At 40.3% G+C, this 21,755-nt stretch overlaps 1 protein-coding gene across 1 annotated transcript; it reads left to right on the top strand.

Annotated features, from left to right (window-relative positions):
* The first annotated feature begins 1,040 nt into the window (after positions 1–1,040).
* Positions 1,041–8,716, top strand: CCDC190 (coiled-coil domain containing 190). The gene is made up of 4 exons (XM_068538339.1): positions 1,041–1,201; positions 2,675–2,873; positions 7,648–7,771; positions 8,052–8,716. The coding sequence occupies exons 2-4, from the start codon at positions 2,678–2,680 to the stop codon at positions 8,629–8,631; spliced, it is 900 nt and encodes a 299-aa protein (XP_068394440.1). The 5' UTR covers positions 1,041–1,201; positions 2,675–2,677; the 3' UTR covers positions 8,632–8,716.
* Positions 8,717–21,755: the final 13,039 nt, after the last annotated feature.

Below are 21,755 nucleotides of genomic sequence, written 5' to 3'. Positions count from 1 at the left end.
TTTTCTAAGAAATCCCTCACTATGATCAGCTCTGGTGGCAACAAAGGGTTGGAGTGGGGGCTGATCTGTGGTTCTGTAGTTCATCAAGTCTCCAGCTGGGGAGTGAGGTGTAAGTCTTTCCTTGTGTAGGCACCCCATTCTCTATGATGATTTTCCTGGAACCCCATTCCAGTCATCTAAATTCTGGAGGTGAGAGAATTACCTCATGAGAAAGGATGGGAAAGATATTACCTCCCACTGAGAGAATAATGGATTTTGCTCTCCCTCTCCCCAGTAATCTCCTTATAACAGCTTATTTGCTAGGTGATGATTATGGGCAATAGAGTCTGTTTAGCTGCCTGTCAGTAACCTCTGGGGGAATTAATAGGCCCCAGTATTGGCAGTTCTTTTTAGACTGTGGCACATTAATGTCTCTTGTTTTCAGAGGAAGCCCTTAGGCAGCAATAAAAATCTCACTTAATGTCTTGTTCCATAACCAATAGTTCAACTGGCCTTCTACCGCAGAGTCCAATATATGATCACAAAAGTCAATTTAAATTTCACTTTGCCTGTTTCTGTTGTGACAACTTTGAAAATCTTAACTAAGCACTGAAGTACACAAAACATGGATAGAAGCCTGGGGAAAGTCAGTACAGTGTGCAATAATACAAAATAAACAAATTACTCTCCTGCACAAAATGTGTACAATCTGACAAAAAAAAAACAGAGTACCTTCTTTTGGAACCTGATCTGGTTTTCAAGAACTAGGACTGGGTGTTGTGAGGGGAGTGGGGAGTAGTATGGCAAAAGAGGGAAAAGAGAGAAGTGGGTGGGGAAAGAGAGGGATAGAGAGAGACTGAGAACACAGTAAGACACTCCTTGCTTTCATTCTTTGCTCCCGTGGACACAGCTGAGAAGGGGCACTGTGGGCCCCTTGAGGGGAGGGCTGGAGGCTGGCAGCCTCCCTTAACTCACAGAGCTATTTAAAGCTCTGGGATTGGTGCCCACACCCAGGGAGTTAGCATTCCTGATGGGGGAGGTGGCATGGAAGAGAGCTTTCAAGTGTATTCAACCTTCTCCCCCTCAGCCCTCTCCAAAAGTCCCTCTATCTCCCACCTCTCCAACACTAAACTCTTAAAACTTACTGAAGAAAAACAAGCACATTAATCCAGGCTCAACCTGGCATAGCAAAAGAAGCAGGCAGCATTCTCAGGATTTGTAGGTAAGTGCTACTCACCACGTTCTTTAATAAAAGTTTAGTCTAAGCTTTAGACTAAAAGCAAGCTGTCTTAAAATTTCTTTCCTGTGTCCTGACCTTATCCTTCCTTTTAATGCTAAGCTTTTTCCTGTGTTATTATCACCAAAGCTTTATTAATAGCAATCCATTTATATCCCGGGCACATATTGCGCTCTTAGCTCTGCATATCGTGAGGGACACAAAGAGGAGGAAAGATGTGTCCCTGCCTGTTAGTGCAACAGAGTTCAGAGGAGGAAGGTGGGCGAGGGTGGGAAGAGGAACCACGTTCCAATCCAAGTGGTTTCACCAGAGCTGCCCAGACTACTTGTTCTGTACTATTTTGTGACCAACAGATCCCACTCTTCCCACTCTTCGAAATATTGATTGTTCAGATTTAGCATGCACCATTAGACTCCAACATCGTAAATCTGAAAGTTCTTTGAGAGCAGGAGCTGTGTCTCATTCACCACTACCCTCAGCCCTCAGCATAGCACCTGCCACATGGTAGGACTGCAGGCTGCATGGAGCCTCACGTTCATGAATTAATGAACTGAAGGGACTCCAGAATGGCTCTGTCCTAAGCCCCCAAATCCTCTCCACGTCCCTGAGCAGGTTTTTGGGGAAACTTTAAAGAACAGTAGAAGAGGATTATCTCACAGGGCGAATAATGCCTTATATATGTAAAGTGTTTTTATTATTTTTGCCCCAAAAGTTATTCATGTAGTTTTCACTTGATCTTTATAGCAACCTGATTGAGGATTTTGTAGGGAGCCTATCGTCTATTTTATTGGCAAGGAGACTGAGGCTCAGAGGAATGACTTTGTCCTCAATACTTCTGTGTCACTCTGGAAAATCATGTTACTATAGGGCTGATAAATGGAATATTGCCCGCCATATCAGTAAACAAAAGATGCCACAGTCATCAGCGATTGCAGACACAGACGATGGTGAGCTGGTGAGCCCTGAGGATACTGGCCCCAGATAAGCTGGGGTGTATATCAAAAGAATGATTTCAGTGAGCCCAGACTCTTGCTTCTTCCCATACATAGAAAAACGTTAAGTTCCTTAACTTGAGATATCTAGGTTTCTTTCATTAGCAGTAATCTTTTGTTCCTACTACCTGACCTTTGTTGCAAACTTCTATATATCCTAGCTCCCCCATCACCTCCTCAGAGCAGTTTTCTCAGGGTTATTTGAGATGATGCCTCCCGGGTTTGAAGTCCTAAAAATTCCTGCCAAATAAAACATAATTCTCAACTTTTAGGTTGTGAATAATTTTTTAGTCAGTAGGGCAAAGTTTTCTAATAGTGTGACTTCATCTGACTAGGCAGCTGTGGATTCAGAAAAACACAGGATTCAAACACTGATCTTCCAGTTAAAAGCCAGGGGTCAGGTTCCCCATTTTGCTTTATCAGGTCTGTCATGGTGCCTGGGAGAATCTTGTTCTATTTTCTCTAGACCATGAAGAGGATGGAGAGGTACCTGGTCAGGGGACCACTACAGAAGCACTTTGATTTGGAGAGGAAGAATGCCAAGCAGGCTGAAGCCAGACTCAGCCAAAGACTGCAGAGGTTAGAGGATATCTGCCTATACCATGTGAAGTTGCTGACCAGGGAGCAGAGAGAGCTCCAGAAAGAACTGCAGAGGTTGCAGCAAGGTAAGCCTTCCAGGATGGGGAGAGGCAGAGCAGGGCAGCAAGCCATCAGCTGGCTAAGGCAAGAGTAACATCCCCTACCTCATGACGAGGGCCCTTTCAGAGATCTGGACACCAAGAAAGTGAGAACTTCTGATCTCAACTTGGATTTTAGGCTGCCCACCCATCCATGTCCCTCTCTCCCTCAATTACACAGCTCCCTGGAGCAGCCCATGTGCAAACCTTCTTGAGCTAACACTTCTCAGGCTCCCATTCTTTCAAATGAGCTCTCTCTGGCTTAAAGCCTTAATGTTCTACTTTCTTATATCTGGGTTGATTTGGTTTCACTTCTTTTCTATGCCTGGTCAACAAGCATTCATTGAGTAACTATTAATGTGCAGGTCATCTTATGAAAAGGAAGTAAAAAAAAAAAATTTCCCTGGGATTGGCGACCAGAGAGAATTGTGTAACGATGACTGATCTCTGATAGGGCTGAGCAAGGAGCATTTGGCTCCTTTCAACACTCACCAATATGAGAGTCAGGCCCTTCCTTTCTTCTGCAGAAAATGAATTTCTCAACTACCCTCCTTGTACTCCAAAGTGTATTCACATGAGAGCTTACAGATTTTGCTCAGATTAGAAAATTTTGCACAAGCAATTGTTGTGTATTGGTACTGTGATTTCTTTGTCTTCTTAAGCCAAAGGGCAAATATTTCTTTCATTTACCCAAAGAGGCCTCTTTACTCAGAAGCTGTGAGCTCATATTCTTTGTAATAATTCCCTCCCATAAAACCTTCTGTTGCCAAAGAATAATCCTTTCCAAATGTACGCATCACTTAGAAGACTATCCAATGAACATAGACTATATAGTTAAGTAGTTATAACAAGAATAATGCTACTAACTTCATACACTCGTTTCTAGTTAGTAGCTACTGATTATCACAGAAGGAAGGGCTACACAATGATATCCAGAATCTCAGACCTTCCAAAGCTGTCTACACCATCCAGTAAAAAAAGAAGGAAATAAAACTGCCCGCTCAGTGATTCCATCTTCGTCCATTAAACCATGGTAGCTAAGAATACAGACTCTGGACCCAGATTGCCAGGGTTGAAATCCTGGCTCTATCACTTACCAGCTGTGAGGCCTTGGGCAGCTTACTGGACCTGTCTCTGCCTCAGTTTTCTCCAAAGTAGAATGTAAATGATGTTTCCTACCTCATAAAGTCATTTGAGGATGCAGTGAGCACTTGAAACAGTACCTAAACGCAAAATAAGTGCTATATAAGTGTTTGCTCTTATCAATCAATCAGTAAAAGGTTGTTACAGGATTAAAACTCTTCTACTGTTTTGTTGAAAGTTGCCATAGTTATACAGTTTATAGAAACTAGTTCTATTTTCCCCATAATAAAATAACCATATCTTAATATTCAGCATAGAATGGGTCTATCTCAGCTCTTCAAAACTACAGTCCCTTCTTCCTTAAGGCAGGTGCAAGAGCCCTGAAAATGATGTAGCATGTTCAAGAGGAAAGCCAAGTATCACAATTGAATGTAAAATCATTTAGGTCTCCACAGCTAATAGGTGGACACAAGACCCTAAAGTAATGTCCAGGCGTCTGGCCTAAGAATTATTTCTAGCCTCCAGCTTTGGGTTTTAAAGAGGAGAAACTGAGCAAATAATTGAACTTCTCTGCTTTCAACTTCCTTGTCTGTAATAAATGGTTAAACCAAACTAGAATGAGAGCTCACAGAACGGAAAAGAATCTTAGAAGCCATTTGGTTGAATCCCACTTCAGTTCTCAAAAAGGATGCTGAAGACCAGATACCTACTCTCGATGGGGTGTTCAAAAGACCAGGTCCAAGGGAGGTGGCTGTCCTTGATGACTAGAGAGCTTGCGTCAGGGACAGGTGGTATAAAAAGAGTCTGGACAAGGAGGCAGCAAACTTTGATTCAAGGGCCTGTCTCTATGTCCTTTAGAAAGTCACATCCTCTCTGAGCCTCAGACTTCTTGACAGTAAAACTAGGGAAGAAAGAAGGAAACAATATGAATTGCCAGTATTTATCAGGCACTGTACTAGGCAATATAGTCCCATGATTCACTTAATGAAATTGTTATTGAGATTCAACTACAGGGTACATGCCTGTTGGTGGATTTTTTTTTTAAATAAATTTATTTATTTTATTTTTGGCTACGTTGGGTCTTCGTTGCTGCAAGTGGGCTTTCTCTAGTTGCGGCGAGCGGGGGCTACTCTTCGTTGCGGAGCACAGGTTCTAGGTTCACAGGCTTCAGTAGTTGTGGCTTGCAGGTTCTAGAGCACAGGCTCGGTAGTTGTGGCGCAAGGCCTTAGTTGCTCCGTGGCATGTGGGATCTTCCCGGACCAGGGCTCGAACCCGTGTCCCCTGCATTGGCAGGCGGATTCTTAACCACTGTGTCACCAGGTGGATTGTTTAAAATGCATATTCCCAGTCTTCATCTGTAGAGATTTGGATCAGTAGGTTAGGAATTAGGCTCAAAATCCACATTTTTAACTGAGCTGACACTAAGGCAGATTATTCTGCGACAGGTGTTTTGTGCGCCAGACTTTACAAAACCCTATTACAGCATCTCAGATAGACACAGGAATGCAAATATGAAAAAACACGGTCTGTGCCCTTGAGATGCTCACATTTAAATTGGAAGGTAGCCATGCTTGCAAGAAATTATCGCAGAAAATACTAATTGCTAAATTAGAGTTGTTTACAAAGTAGAACAAGAGCATGGAAAGTTTCCTATGTCTATCAAAGAGGCTCAGGTGAGATGTCCCAAAAGAGCCAGTGTATGAGCAGAATCTTAGAAGAGGAAGAGAATGAAGATGGGTGGGGTAAGGGGGTGGGCAGTTTGTCACGAGGACACGTGGCAAGGCCACTCCTGGCAGTAGGAACAGTATGTACAAAGACGCATGCATGAGAATGATTTGCTATAGGTTGCTCAACCTGCAGGGGTGTAAGGGGTGACGAGAAGGTGTAGGTGAAATGTTTACGGACAAAGCAGTGTAGGCAGTGTCTCCAATCATGAATAGCTTCATAGGTCTTGCAAAAGAGTTTAAATCTCACCCTACAGGGTGTGGGAGTAGGGAGATCACATGTCTATGAGAAGGATTACTAAGCTGTAATGTTTAATGTAGACCAGATAGGAGAATTCCAGAGTGTAGGCCAGGGTTTAAAGGCCTAAACTAGGGCATTGGCCAGGTGAAAAAAAATGAGTACCTTAAGATATTTAGAAAGTGAAATTACATCTTTTTTTTTTAACATCTTTATTGGAGTATAATTGCTTTACAATGGTGTGTTAGTTTCTGTTTATAACAAAGTGAATCAGCTGTACATATACATATATCCCCATATCTCCTCCCTCTTGCGTCTCCCTCCCACCCTCCCTATCCCACCCCTCTAGGTGGACACAAAGCACAGATCTGATCTCCCTGTGCTATGCGGCTGCTTCCCACGAAATTGCATCTTAAGTGGACCAGCATTTCGAGATATTTAAATGGGGAATTGTCAGAGCTTTATGATTAATTATATGTCCAAGGTAAAGAAAACCAGAGTCAAGAGTATACTTTGTGCCAGGCACAAAGTAGGCACTCAAACATCCTTGTTAAATTGGATAACTGGATGGACACACACACACACACACACACACACACTCAAGAAGACAACAGAAGAAGAGTGACCCCAAAAGGACTATCTCTTGCCTTGACTACCTCACCAAGAAGTTATTTGATGAAAGAATATTAGGAGTTTAATGTAAATTCTAGGCCCTTTATCTGGTCATAAGTCCTCTGCCTGGTGCCTACTAACCCGTGTAGATTTAGGGAACTCACTCCCATTAGAGCAAACTAGTGCAAGACTTTTAATTCTAAGTGACCAACTCATGAGATGTCTTAAAAACAAACCGGGTCCTCTACAGCAACTATGACTACGAGATGCTGAAACATTAACTCAAAGAGCGAAAAACCCACTTACTCATGGCCAGCAGTTGCAGCTCTTGGCTCAGATGGGTAGGAGGTCACATAATTGAGGTGAATGAAACAATAGGGCACCAGCTCTGTGTATCACTCACACCCAGTCATTTTGTTTTGAAAACACCATGCTTGCCAAATAAAACATTCAGACAAAACCTCCATGGGCCAAGTCAGTTTAAACCTCTGACCTTGGTGTTTCTAAATCTTCTTTCACATATTTGAGGTAAACCTTGGGGAACTGTTTTAGGTTTTTCTGTTTCCATTCATCATGCCAGCTCAGTCTACTGTGTAATGTGATCCAGTGGTATTCATATACTCTTTCTCTGCCCAGAGAACTAGTTTCAATCATTCTTTTCCTTCTTCTCTTACTGTATTAGTTTTTTAGGGCTACCCTAACAAAGCACCACAAACTGGGTGGCTTAAGCAACAGAAGTGTATTCTCACAGTTCTGGAGGCTTGAAGTCCAAAATCAAGAGTCAGTTCCTTCTGAAGGCTGGGAAAGAAGGATCTGTTCCAGGCCACCCTCTTTGGCTTGTAGATGGCCATCTTCTTCCTGTGTCTCTTCCCATCACCTTCCCTCTATCTGAGTCTCTGTGGCCAAATTTCTCTTTATTATAAGGACACCAGTCATATTGGACTAGGGCTCACCCTAATGACCTCATCTTAACTTGATTATCTCTATAAAGGCCCTGTCTCCAAATAAGGTCACATTCTGAAGTACTGGGGATTAGGACGTCTACATATGACATTTGGGGAGGATACAATTCAACCCATAACACCTATTAATTAACTCAAAACAGATATCATCAAGAAAAAGTTCTCCTCTTACTTTGAGAATGGAAGTCAGAAGAGACCAGAAGATGTTCTTATGTTCTCATCACAGGGAAGACAGAAGCACAGGGTTCTACAGGCTAATAAATTTAGGTAAGAAAATGCTTATTAAACTCATGGATATGGCTTCTTCCCAACTGACCTCTTTAAATCGTCCTCTCCCTGAGAAAGTGCTGCCTTTTTCTTCTTAAGGAAAGAGCCATTTCTCCACGTTGTTACCACCCATTCTCGCCCTTCACCCTCTTCTCACCCACTTTATTACCTCACCTAATACCACACTGAAAGGGGCCATGGTCTAATAACTTGAAAATGCTAAATATGAGCCTCTTCATCGGTTTTCAGAGATCTTTCTTCTTTTTACCTCCTTTCCCAGAGCACTGACAACAAATACGATCCAAGAAATATACCAAACCAAGTCCCAGATGCCTCCTTTCCATCACATTGGTCCCAAGGACCCCATGAAAAGCAAAAGGCAGTCGCTACCTCAAAATAACAGAACTTCCCACTTTATAGAAGAGAAGCCGCAAGCCCAAGAGAAATATTCTATAAACCCACTGAAGGGCAAAGACTCCAACAAGGGCATTTCTATTCTATGTCAAGATCAAGACGTCTCCACTCACACCATAGACCAAGGCCCCAGTTCCAGCCCAGCTGGTGGTAGCAGAATGGCACACGGCGATGAGACCAGATCAAATGATGCCAACATAAGGCCAGACCACGCCACTGGGAAACAAATTCCCCCGAATCCCATGGAATGTGGAGGGAACCTCAAAGGCGAGCCCAAAACATCAACCTACTTAGAGTTGTTTGCAAAGGCCAGAAACGCTCACTACCTCCGGCACCGGGTCCCCCCTGAGTCTGAGAGATTGCTTAGCATTGGGGAGATCTTTGGGTACAAGGAACCCTCACAGCCCAGAGCAGAAAAGGGGTGTGAATACAGGGTGACCATCTAAGTTACTTCCTCTCTAACCATCTAACATATCCTCACAATAACATATGCTATAATCACTAAATAGAAGTGTTTCTCAAGCAACTGTAGTAAGCAATACAAATATATATATGCAATACATATATATGTGTATATATATATACTTTTTTCTTAAAACCTAGTTTTTTGTCTTTTTATGCGAATATAATCTTTCACTGAATGAGCAATGTTAACATGAAAAATGAAGGGAGAGATGAATCTTCCGAAACCATTTTAAGCAATGTACACATGTTGCTAACATCATCAAAATTATGAATCTACATTGATGTCTAGAGTTTTCCTGAAAGGTAAAATATTAAGGATCCTGCTTACCTCTGCCACCCTTTTCTTATAGGAGATTCTTATGGTGCCACCTGCTGGCAAAATGGCATGGCTCTTCTGTTTGTTTTAGTTTCACATATAAAGGTAAGAATAGAAACTCAATTGAAAATATGTACATAATATGGTCTATAAATAAAACCTCCTCTCCCACCACAGCTCTGTGCTCTTTTTTGAAGCCCTTTCCTTTCTTCTTTTATTTCCAGATAGCTCCATTTTGGTTTTCTCATTCTCACTTTCTTTTTTTTTAACATCTTTATTGGAGTATAATTGCTTTACAATGGAGTGTTCGTTTCTGCTTTATAACAAAGTGAATCAGCTATACATATACATATATCCCCATATCTCCTCCCTCTTGCGTCTCCCTCCCACCCTCCCTCATTCCCACTTTCAGCCTGCTCTTATCAAACTTTTTGGATCCTAAAAAAAGAATAATGAACAGTTTATAAGAAATGTGTCCCCTCTAACATTTTCTTCCAAGAAGCAAAGCAGTGGGGGAAAGCAGGCCAGAGGCAACAAAATTGACAAATGAATACCTAATTTATTTACACCAGCCATGACTGTGCTGGCAGGAATAGGAACACCCAGGGTGGAGAAACTCCTTTGCAAATTTCCAAGTCCTTTATTGTGTGCTCTTTCTCCTTGTCTATCTCCATTACAATCACTCCTCAAGGATGAGTTCTCAAAATGATTCACCCCACTTCTAAATGGGTCTTTTCTCTGTGCTGGCCATAACTTCAGGACAGGGTCATTGCCAAGGCAGCAAGGACCTGGCCTCATCCTAGCCCTCTCCTCCACTTGATTAATTGCCCCTGTTCCAAGTACACCTCAGTCTCATGAACTTGAGAAATAAGCATTCTGCACGTTCCTTCATGTTATCCTGCTCGTATCTTCATATATCTGATGGACCCAGATCTGCCTGCACCTCTAACACCAAAATTTTATACATTCCATTTCAAATGACATTTCAAGAATTGTAACAAAATTGTGCATTTACAAATCTTCTAACATCATAGATTTTATTCTTATCATTTAGTCTAATACACTTCCTTCTTCAATATGATGGATACAATACTTTTATTGATACAACTCAACACAACCAGAGGGAAAGCTGTTGCATGGGTCCTTGCTTGTCCTAACCCATTAAATTCTATAGAACAGTTTAAATCCTTAATCTTCACAAGCCACACTGAGCTCCAGGATAGCTCTCACTCAATCAGCTTAAAGTCATTCATTCATACCAGAGGTCCCACCTGGGGATAGATGTGCTCCCCAAAAGACATTTGATAATGTCTAGAGATATGTTTGGTTGTCACAACCCAGGTGAGGGGGGTAAAAGACCCTGACCTAGAGACAGTAGCACTGACATATATACACTACCAAATGTAAAATAGATAGCTAGTGGGAAACAGCTGCATAGCACAGGGAGATTGGCTTGGTGCTGTGTGACCACCTAGAGGGGTGGGATAAGGAGGGTGGGAGGGAGACACAAGAGGGAGGGGATATGGGGATATATGTATACGTATAGCTGATTCACTTTGTTATACAGCAGAAACTAACACAACATTGTAAAGCAATTATCCTCCAATAAAGACGTAAAAAAAAAAAAAAAAGAGAGAGAGAGATTAAAAAAAAAAAAAAAAAGACCCTGGCCTATAGACCATTGCATTAAACTTTGCAAAACCCTCTAAGGTAGGAAAATCAGTGAGATAATTTCTCCCATTTTATAGGAAAAAAAAAAAATGAGCCTCACAATAAGTAAAATAACTCTCTCTATACCAGAATATGAATGAGGAACAAAGGCCAGAATACTGCTTTCCTGTACTATCTTTCTCTCTCAATGAGAAGGGGGGACAACACAATGTCCAATGGCTTATGCCCTCCTTTTCAGCTATGAAATACTTTTCAACCCTATAAATAAAAATCTTTAACAATAAAAATTAGAAAGAAATGGTAAAAAGGAAAACTTCATACTTTAATTTTGAGGGAACGTGACTTTTTTTTTTTACATTCATTCATTTATTCAGAGATGTATTGAGGAGAGACAATGTCTTCTCCATTTACTCCTCCATGAAGAAAAGCAGGTTTTCACCTCGTTACCTGAACATATCCAATGGGGAGGGAATTCACTTTCCACCTGGACGCAGAGGCATCTGGGAAGTCTCAGAGGTGGTGACAGCCTCTCACCCAGAGTCCCAAAATTCTGAAGACAACTGAGGGGGACCCTGAAGGTTCCCACTGTCCTCAGTGTGGGGTAAGATTGGGTAAGTTGCTACCAGTAACACTGGAGGGACCAGCCCTTCTGAGGGTGAAACAGCCCTGAAGGCAAAGCCCAGGGCATCGTACTTGGGGGAAGAGTTTTGCCTCCACACCAAAAGCACTAGGGCAGTTGAAGCCTAGATCCAGTCCAAACAGAAGTCAACAGCCCCATGTCACCAACGACAGCCAGCATAGCAAGGAACCACTGCCCAAAATAGGGAAGCCCAAGAGGTGTGAACTGTTGCCTGAGCCACTGCCTTCCCTCACCCCATCTGCATCCCTGGGGCATTGAGGGCAGAAGGAGTGAGACAGAGGAGCCTGAGGCAAGCTGCAATAGAACAGGAGCTCCCTGGGGTGGGGAAGATGGACTTTACACCAGACAAGGGTCATAAATAATAATACCTAAATGTGGCTGGAAAAATATCAACAAGAAATAAAACTTTTAAAACAGAAATGACTGGAAGTTATTGGATCAGATTGAGATAGTATTAAACAAAGTTATACCTCACCAAGCTGAGATTTCTCAATCTAATCTATGTGGAGAGGCACTGTGCTAAGAAACATTAACTACAGTCACACCTCGGAGATATTTCAGTTTGGTTCTAGACCACCACAATAAATCAAATATCAAAATAAAGTGAGTCGGGACTTCCCTGGCAGTCCAGTGATTAAGGCTGTGTGCTTCCAATGCAGGGGTTGTGAGTCCAATCCCTGGTCTGGGAACGAAGATCCCACATGCCACACGGCGTGGCCAAAATATTTAAAAAAAAAAAGGTTTAAAATAAAAGAACAAAGCGAGTCACATGAACTTTTTGGTTTCCCAGTGCATATAAAAGTTACATTTACACTATATTGTAGTCTATTAAGTGTACAACAGCATTATGTCTAAAAAAACAATGTTCTAATTTCATTCTTTTACATGTAGCTGTCCAGTTTTCCCAGCACCACTTATTGAAGAGGCTCTCTTTTCTCCACTGTATATTTTTGCCTCCTTTATCAAAGATAAGGTGACCATAAGTGTGTGGGTTTATCTTTGGGCTTTCTATCCTGTTCCATTGATCTATCTTTCTATTTTTGTGCCAGTACCATACTGTCTTGATTACTGTAGCTTTGTAGTGTAGTCTGAAGTCAGGGAGCTTGATTCCTCCAGTTCCATTTTTCTTTCTCAAGATTGCTTTGGCTATTTGGGGTCTTTTGTGCTTCCATACAAATTGTGAAATTTTTTGCTCTAGTTCTGTGAAAAATGCCATTGGTAGTTTGATAGGGATTGCATTGAACCTGTACATTGCTTTGGGTAGTACAGTCATTTTCACAATGTTGATTCTTCTAATCCAAGAACATGGCATATCTCTCCATCTGTTTGTATCATCTTTAATTTCCTTCATCAGTGTCTTATAGTTTTCTGCATATAGGTCTGTTACATAGGCAGAACACTCTATGACATAAATCACAGCAAGATCTTTTTTGACCCACCTCCTAGAGAAATGGAAATAAAAACAAAAATAAACAAATGGGACCTAATGAAACTTAAAAGCTTTTGCACAGCAAAGGAAACCATAAACAAGATGAAAAGACAACCCTCAGGATGGGAGAAACTATTTGCAAACGAAGCAACTGACAAAGGATTAATCTCCAAAATATACAAGCAGCTCATGCAGCTCAATATCAAAAAAACAAACAACCCAATCCAAAAATGGGCAGAAGACCTAAATAGACATTTCTCCAAAGAAGATATACAGATTGCCAACAAACACATGCAAGGATGCTCAACATCACTAATCATTACAGAAATGCAAATCAAACCTACAATGAGGTATCACCTCACACCAGTCAGAATGGCCATCATCAAAAGGTCTACAAAAAATGAATGCTGGAGAGGGTGTGGAGAAAAGGGAACCCTCTTGCACTGTTGGTGGGAATGTAAATTGATACAGTCACTATGGGGAACAGTATGGAGGTTCCTTAAAAAACTAAAAATAGAACTACCATATGACCCATCAATCCCACTACCGGACATATACCCTGAGAAAACCATAATTCAAAATGAGACATGTACCACAATGTTCATTGCAGCTCTATTTACAATAGCCAGGACATGGAAGCAACCTAAGTGTCCATCGTCAGATGAATGGATAAAGATGTGGCACATATATACAATGGCATATTACTCAGCCATAAAAAGAAACAAAATAGAGTTATTTGTAGTGAGGTGAATGGACCTAGAGTCTGTCATACAGCGTGAGAAGTAAGTGAGAAAGAGCAAAACAAATACCGTATGCTAACACATATCTATGGAATCTAAAAAAAAAAAAAAAAGGTTCTGATGAACCTAGGAGCAGGACAGGAATAAAGACACAGACATAGAGAATGGACTTGAGGACATGGGGTGGGGGAAGGGTAGCTGGGACAAAGTGAGAGAGTAGCATTGATATTTACACACTACCAAATGTAAAATAGATAGCTAGTGGGAAGCAGCTGAATAGCACAGGGAGATCAGCTCGGTGCTTTGTCACCACCTAGAGGGGTGGGATAGGGAGGGTGGGAGGGAGATGCAAGAGGGAGGGGATATGGGGATATATGTATACATATAGCTGATTCATTTTATTATGCAGCAGAAACTCACACAACATTGTAAAGCAACTATACTCCAATAAAGACGTTAAATATATATATATACTTGAAGCAAATAAAAGAAATATTAACCTTCAAAAAGAACAATGTACATAACTTAAGTTAAAAATACTTTATTGCTAAAAAAAAAGTCAAGGCTATTGTAATAGTAACATCAAAGATCACTGATAACAGATCACCATAACAAATATAATAATAATGAAAAAGTCTGAAATATTACGAGAATTGCCAAAATGTGACACAGAGATAGGAAGTAAACAAATGAACCCATAGACTTGCTCAACGCAGAGTTGCCACAAACTTTCAATTTGTAAAGATGCAATATCTGCAAAGCACAATAAAGTGAAACAGTAAAATGAGGTATATCTGTACAAGGAATGCAAATATTTATCATATGGTCCTCACCTCAAATGTGGCTTGAGATATGGTCCCCTTGAGATTTATAGGAGGAAAAATTTTACCTAATTAGATGTAATATGAACTATACCCCAATATTCCCAACTTCCCACCACTTGTTGTTGTTCATGTGTTGCTGCTGTGTCCTAAGAGTAGGCATCAATCAATTAGAAACTATAAATGAAGTGTAATGTAATTAATTCAATTAGTTTGAACTGTTCATGCTTAATTCCATTAAAGATGTACCATGAAACTGGTAATAAAGAAACCTTCCCGGTGAAAGAAAAACACATAACAAATATACACAAAGACTCCAAACACACTTAACACATGTTGCTTGGAATCAAAACCAATACCAGGGGCTTCCCTGGTGGCGCAGTGGTTAAGAATCCACCTGCCAATGCAGGGGACACGAGTTCGAGCCCTGGTCCGGGAAGATCCCACATGCCGCAGAGCAGTTAAGCCCGTGTGCCGCAACTACTGAGCCTGCGCTCTAGAGTCTGAAAGCCACAACTACTGAGCCCACGTGCCACAACTACTGAAGCCCGCACGCCTAGAGCCCGTGCTCCACAACAAGAGAAGCCACAACAATGAGAAGCCCGTGCACTGCAACTAGAGAAAGCCCGCACACCGAAGACCCAACACAGCCTTAAATTAATTAATCAATTAATTAATTTTAAAAACCAATACCAGCATGAACTCTCTTAGCTCAAAATTATTATTAATAAAATATTATTTCAAAAGTGTGTGATAAAGAGAAAATGTATGCAAGCTATATAAAGAGATACTTAGTTATGCAATTCACGACTGGGAAATTTTTGAACACTTTTGCTGAGGACTATTTGTTCATATTAAGGCAAAAGAAATGAGACAAAGGGCATAGACAGTGTGTTCTAAAGCAAAGCACAAAAGCTAGGACTGCTAAAATGAGTGACTGAAATGTCTTACAGCGGTGGTGAGAGCAACAGAAGCGGACAAGCACGTGCCTGCAGAGCCATCCCTAAGTCCTCAGCCTGTTTCCCTCTTAGCTTGAGCTCCAGCAAATAGGATAGTATGAAAAGAATCATTAGTGATTCCAATAATTATTTTGATTTTTTTTGCATAAATAATTAAACTTTTTTCTAGTTGAAGTATAGTTAATTTACAATGTTGTTTTAGTTTCAAGTGTACAACAAAGTGATTCAGTTATACATATATATTCTTTTTCAGATTCTTTTCCATTATAGGTTATTACAAGATATTGAGTATAGTTCCCTGTGCTATACTGAGGTCCTTATTGTTTACCTATTTTATATATAGGCGTGTGTATATATTAATCCCAAACTCCTAATTTATCCCCACCTTTCCCTTTGATAACCATAAGTTGTTTTCTATGTGAGTCTATTTCTGTTTTGTAAATAAGTTCATTTGTATCATTTTTTAGATTCCACAAATAAGTGATATCATATGATATTTGCCTTTCTCTGTCTGACTTACTTCATTTAGTATGATAATCTCTAGGTCCATCCATGTTGCTGCAAATGGCATTATTTCATTCCTTTTATGGCTGAATAAGATTCCATTGTGTATATAAACCATATCTTCTTTACCCATTCATCTGTTAATGGACATTTAGGTTGCTTTCATGTCTTGGCTATTGTAAATAATGCTGCTCTGAACATTGCATGTATCTTTTCGAAGTATAGTTTTCTCTGGATATATGCCTAGGAGTGGGATTGCAGGATCATATTATTTTAATATTATTAAATAAAAGATCAGATAGACTTTTGTAGAATATGTATAAGCATTCATATTTGAATGATATTTTTCTTAAAGGATTTCCCTCATTTTCTTTAGGGGGTACACAACACACAAACACACACAGTAGTTTCCTCAAAAACTGGCTATGAAAGGAAGGTGCCCCCATGGTCTCAGATGATGGTTCACCACAAATGTTCACACCCACAATGTAGCAGCTCTCAGGATATGAGTGGCAGGTTATCATGTTTCAGAGAGCTCCATCTCCAGCTTAGATGTGAATAGTTGCCATAATATGTTTTTCAAGTCCCAGCAAATTTGGTACAATTTTTCAGTAGTGTATTCATCCAGGTCCATCTGGAAATAAAAGCAAAACTAAATATAATTTGGGTCTTAAAATTAAAGGAAAATTAGATTTTTTTAATTTGGATTAAGAAGCATTTAACATGCATAGGAAGAAGATTAAAAGTTATGGATGGAAAGAGACTAGCAAGATAGGGCTTCTCTGGGAATTACTGGGAACGTGAGGACATGTTATCTCATAGTCCAAACTATGCCTTACCAAGCCTATGGAAAGCTAACAGATCAAGCTTTGCTGGCTCCTAATACTTCTGTCCTTGTAGCAGAAGCACTAACTACTGGTGTCATGACCAAAGAAGAAACAAGTACCTGCATTAAAAACAGAACAGGGAACACAATTCTAAAATCAAGACAATTATCTGAGCAGCAATAAGATGAGTAGCTTTTTTCTCCTATTGTAACAACTAATTCCCCAGGGATGTTCCTTCATTATAGAAGATAATGAATGATTATTCATCCATACCTAACCTTACTTTTACCTCATAGCCAACCTTGCAGAGGTTGCAAATAATTCACATTCAGGAGAATATCCTCTCTGAAATCTGGTTCAGAGTGCTCAGAAACTCTAGGTTGAAGAGTTCTACAGCTCACCCCTACTTTACCATTTCATTCTAAATATCACTAAAAAATAAGCAAGCCTGTTTTTAGTAACATGGAAATAACCATCTTGTTTATATTAGTCATCTCAGAGTTTTTCTGCACGATATTGGAGATGGTAAAGGCTTTAGGGATTAACCAGTTCAGCCTCAAAGTGTGAAATGACTTCTTCAAAACATCGGAAAATGAAAACACTTGTTTTCAGTGATTTCCCACCATTGATGTTGGTTTAGAGTTGAAAGTTTGTTCACCCTGTGTAAACCAATGACCCTCCCTAGTGGCGAAGATGGGAGGTCCTAGCAAGTAACCTTGAGAGCAAAGAGATTAGTTATGAACCTAAATTTCCCAAAGGGTATTCCAAGAGACGTTGCCAAGTGCTATAGGAAAGAAAGATTCTGGGCTAAAACAAGTTTGGAGAAATCTGGGCTAAAAAATGAAAACAAATAACTATGGGACCTCTCTAAGTCTTTAATATGCTGAAGTTGTAGTGAATGTTTACAGGGAAATTATGTCATGCTGAATTTCCCTAAATGAGATGACCATGAAAACTTTGTCCATAAATCATCTTCGGGGACTATGATGATTCACTAAGCACACCTTAGAAACACTCTCTTGGAATAGAAACTAGATTAAGATAAGTTTTTATCTCATATAAGTCAAATAGTCAGCAAAGGTCTTACAAATTCCGGATGGTGATAGCAGGAACGGCATTTTTCTTAGAGGGCATTTCCCTTATAGGTTCCCCACATGCACATAGATACACACATTCACACATGTGAATTCACACATTCACACATACACACACACATACACAAATACACACATTCACACATACACACACAAACAGGGCAACAGCCTCACAAGAATTCTTGGGGTAAAATGACAGAAGTAGTAAGAATTTGAGGAAATATTTGTGGTTGTTCAGCCGCTTTACATATGTTATATGTGTTATCAGGAGGTAATCTTTGCTTCATTTGACAGATGAGAAATGTGAAGTTTAGAGATCCGAATGCAGCTGGATCCTGCATAGACAAGTACGGAGTTGGGGATCAAGGCTATTTCTTGAGCAAGCTCCAAAGCCTGTGTTTTCCCCACTGCATTATACCACCTTGTTTTCTTCCATCCAAAAGTTCAAAAACAAAACAATTGACAAACAAATCAATAACAAAAATTACTAATGCCAAGCACTGTGCTAGGAGCTTCAGTACAGTTCCTGACCTCAAGGAGTTTGTATCTAGTGGAATAAATACACCCAAAGAAAAAGACAATTAAAATTGATGTTGCAGTCACAATTGTTGTCTATTCCCTAACATCTGTTCCACCCCAACAAATCAAACAAAACCATGAAGGCAATTCTATTCTGCCTACCAGTGACTCATTCAGGAAAGGGCATGTGACTCAATCCTTGCCAATTACACATAAGGAGAGGTAAACAGTGGGGTTCTGGGAAAAGTATTCCTATCCTCAAGAAATCAAAAAATAGGAAAAGTATTCCTATTCTCAAGAATTGCTTGCATCATTTACACACTGTCATATCCGGATGTGATTCCCTGAACTGCTTGTCATCATCTTGCTGCAGGAAGTGCAGCAAGAGGGAGTGATGAGCAGGAGATAGAGCTGGAGAAGTAGATAGCAATCAGATTGTCATAAAGGGCTTTATATTTAGGGTGACTATACAATTTACCAACCAAACTGAAACACTTCTGAGAGTGAAAAGGGATGCTACTAATAAATAAGCTGGGACAAGAAGCGTAAAATAAATGAATCTACTTACATAACATGCTAAGGAGTTTGGGCTTTTCTGGGTCTGGCTACTTCATGAGTTTTAAAGAAAGAAAGGTTGTAGCCCATCCATATTTTAGATACATCTTTCTGGCCACAACGGACAGATACATCTTTACATATTTACATATACATCTTTACATCTTTACATCTTTACATCTTTACATATTTACATCTTTACATATTTTAGATACATCTTTCTGGCCACATAGCGACAGAACTAGAATCAGAGGATAAAACAGGAGGCATGGTCCATATGAGGGAGGCTGAGGGACTAAATACGGGAGGGTAGTGAAGATAAAGAGGAGGGATAGATTTGAAAAAAGTTAAAGAGGCAAATAATTAAGAGGACCTGGTGACTGATTAGGTTCTGAAGGGAGAAGGTAAGATGGGATTCTGAGAGGGACTCAGGTTCCTGCATTGGACATCCGCCAGAAAGGTGTTGCCATTTCCCAGGACTGAGAACACATGAAAAGCAGAGTCTTCACCTCATCCTGGGAACACCTAGGCAACTGAAAATCTAAGACTGGGGGAGGCTAAGCTCCCTTGAATCTGCTGAGCGGGCTTGTGCCTGAGATGCGGCCTTGATGGGAAACACAGAGAGTAAATTAGTGGTGGGGGAAATCGCTAGTTCTCCTCTCAATCTCTCTGACAAAGATTGAGAATGAGAGAAAAATTTGAAGGCAGAGAATCAGTTAGTGGCTAGAGGCACAGAACAGGTAAAGGAGACAAAACCTCACCCTTGTCTGCAGGAGCTCCTCCATGCCTGGATTCTAGACAATAGCCATGCTGTAGCTCTAGTCAAATCATTCCCTTCCTTCCAATAATCGATCTCTCTCTCCCTCATTTTATCGCCTTACTATTTTATCAGTTTTAATATAATTAGGGGGCTTGACTTTTATTAAGCATTCCAATACACGGCTAAGATAGTATTTGAGATATGGTGGCTGCCAGCCAAGGAATAAAACATCCACTGTCCTATTGTTTGAGAATTTGTTCATTCATTCATTTATTCATTCGTTCATCCAACAAATATCTTAAATGAGCACAATTAAGTGATAGATGCTATCCTTTTATTCCAGAGGACAAAAAGCAAGGCATGATCAGTGCATGGACAGCCAAGTTCATGGCTATTTATTCATGCCTGTGAATCTAATCTAATAAAGACATCTGATAGTCTAGTCTGTCAGGAAAACACACTACTATCTCCCCCCTCCCAACTTCCCCTTGATGACTTCATCATATACATTTACAAGAGCCAAAAGAGCAAAAAGCGAGGAAGCTTACCTGAAGTAAGCTCTGAATGTGACCAAGATAAAATAATACACAGTTTCTGTAGGTTAAAAATGAGTTTTCTCCTTTCATGTTATAGAACTTTTTTTGCAGAAGATTGTTCTCAGTCTTAGAAGCCTTTCTTTCTGTGCTCCAACCTCAGTGCCTTCAAAACAACAGTATTTATTACAAACTTACAGCTGGTAATGATCAAAGTGAAAGTGGCCTTGCGATGACTTAAAAAGTAGTTAATCTCTTAAGGGAAAACTACCTTCAGTTAATACAGAACTCTCCTTTATTTGGTCATTCATTGATTGCATGTTTATTGGGTACTCTATCCAAAGTCCCCATCCCAGGTGTTGGGAGCACTGAAAACGTGCATATAAAACCCTCCCTCTTGGAGCATTTACTCTGGCAGGGGAGCCAAACAATAAGAAAGTAATTATTCTATTAATTTTTAATCATGGTTATGATGAGTGTTAGAAAGAAGTACAGGTGCTAAGAAAGCCTAAAACATATGTGCTGACCTAGTCTGGAGAGTCGAGTAAGGCTTCTAGGAGGGCAGATGATCAAGCTGAGATCCGATGGGAAGGAGAAATCGGCCAGGGAAAAGGAATGGGTGAGGTAGAGAGTTTCCGGAAGGAAGATAAACCTGCGTGAAGGACCTTAGGAGAGAAGCTGCGTGGGGTGATGGGGGTCCTAAAAGAAGAGCAGTATGGTTGGAGCTTAGAAAGAGAAAGGGAGGGGCTGGGAATGAGCTGAAAAGGTTAGTAGAGAAGGCAGGGGCCTCACTACTGAAAGTTTTCAGTTAAGCAACATTAAAATACTTTGGGAGATTTATATAATTATTTCCAAGGCATATGGTAGCACAATGGTATTTCGGGAATGGATTCGGAGACTGGGGCTTTTGTTGGAACAGCTGTAACTAGATAGGAAATGGGAATGTTCTTGACTCACACCAACCCAAGACAAGTGAGGTTCTGGTGCTGTTCACCTAGTACCTTACACGGAACAAAACTTACCAATCCTGTGTTCATTTGTTATTTCTCCAGGATTGCATATACCTGGAAAGTAAGCCAGAGGAAGGGAGTGGGACAGACAGCTGAGCAGTGTCCTTGCAAATTATTTAAAAGAAAAGAATCTCATGATAGTTGTCTTCTTCTCTCAAGCTCTATGGAGTTCAACTTAGCACACGCTGGGTCAACACAAGTATGGATCTCTAATCTCCTGGGACCTTGAAAATGGAATGGTAACAAACCCCTCAACCATAACTAATTCAACATATGTTATAGACATCGTTTGGCATAGAATTATTATTAGTCTAGTTTTCCAAATGGAATTGAAGAACAAACACATCCAAACCCAGGTTAGACAGACAGTGAAGGGCTAAGTCTTGTGCCTGCTAGAGCAGCTTATCCTATCCAAATTACTGAACAGGACAAAGAACTGAATCTCCATTATAAGCTCAAACATTAATATGAGTATAGATACACATATGCACAAGCATGTACATTTATACATATGCGAATAGACACAAATATTCATTACCATATTTTATCTGACCCAAAATGCCATATTTTATAGGATGCAATATTATGTCATGTACTAGTAAGAGAGAAAAAAATGTCAATTAAATTATGACATGCTATTGACTACAAGATGCATCATAATTTCAAAGAAATGAAAATTAAAATTTCAGAACTGACAAAATGAGGTGTATCTGAGTGTGCATATCGT

Source organism: Eschrichtius robustus, chromosome 3 (genome assembly GCF_028021215.1).
Source record: "Eschrichtius robustus isolate mEscRob2 chromosome 3, mEscRob2.pri, whole genome shotgun sequence".
NCBI classification, from domain to species: Eukaryota; Metazoa; Chordata; class Mammalia; order Artiodactyla; family Eschrichtiidae; genus Eschrichtius; species Eschrichtius robustus.
Note: the sequence above shows the minus strand (reverse complement) of the source record. Positions and strands in the feature narration are given on the sequence as shown.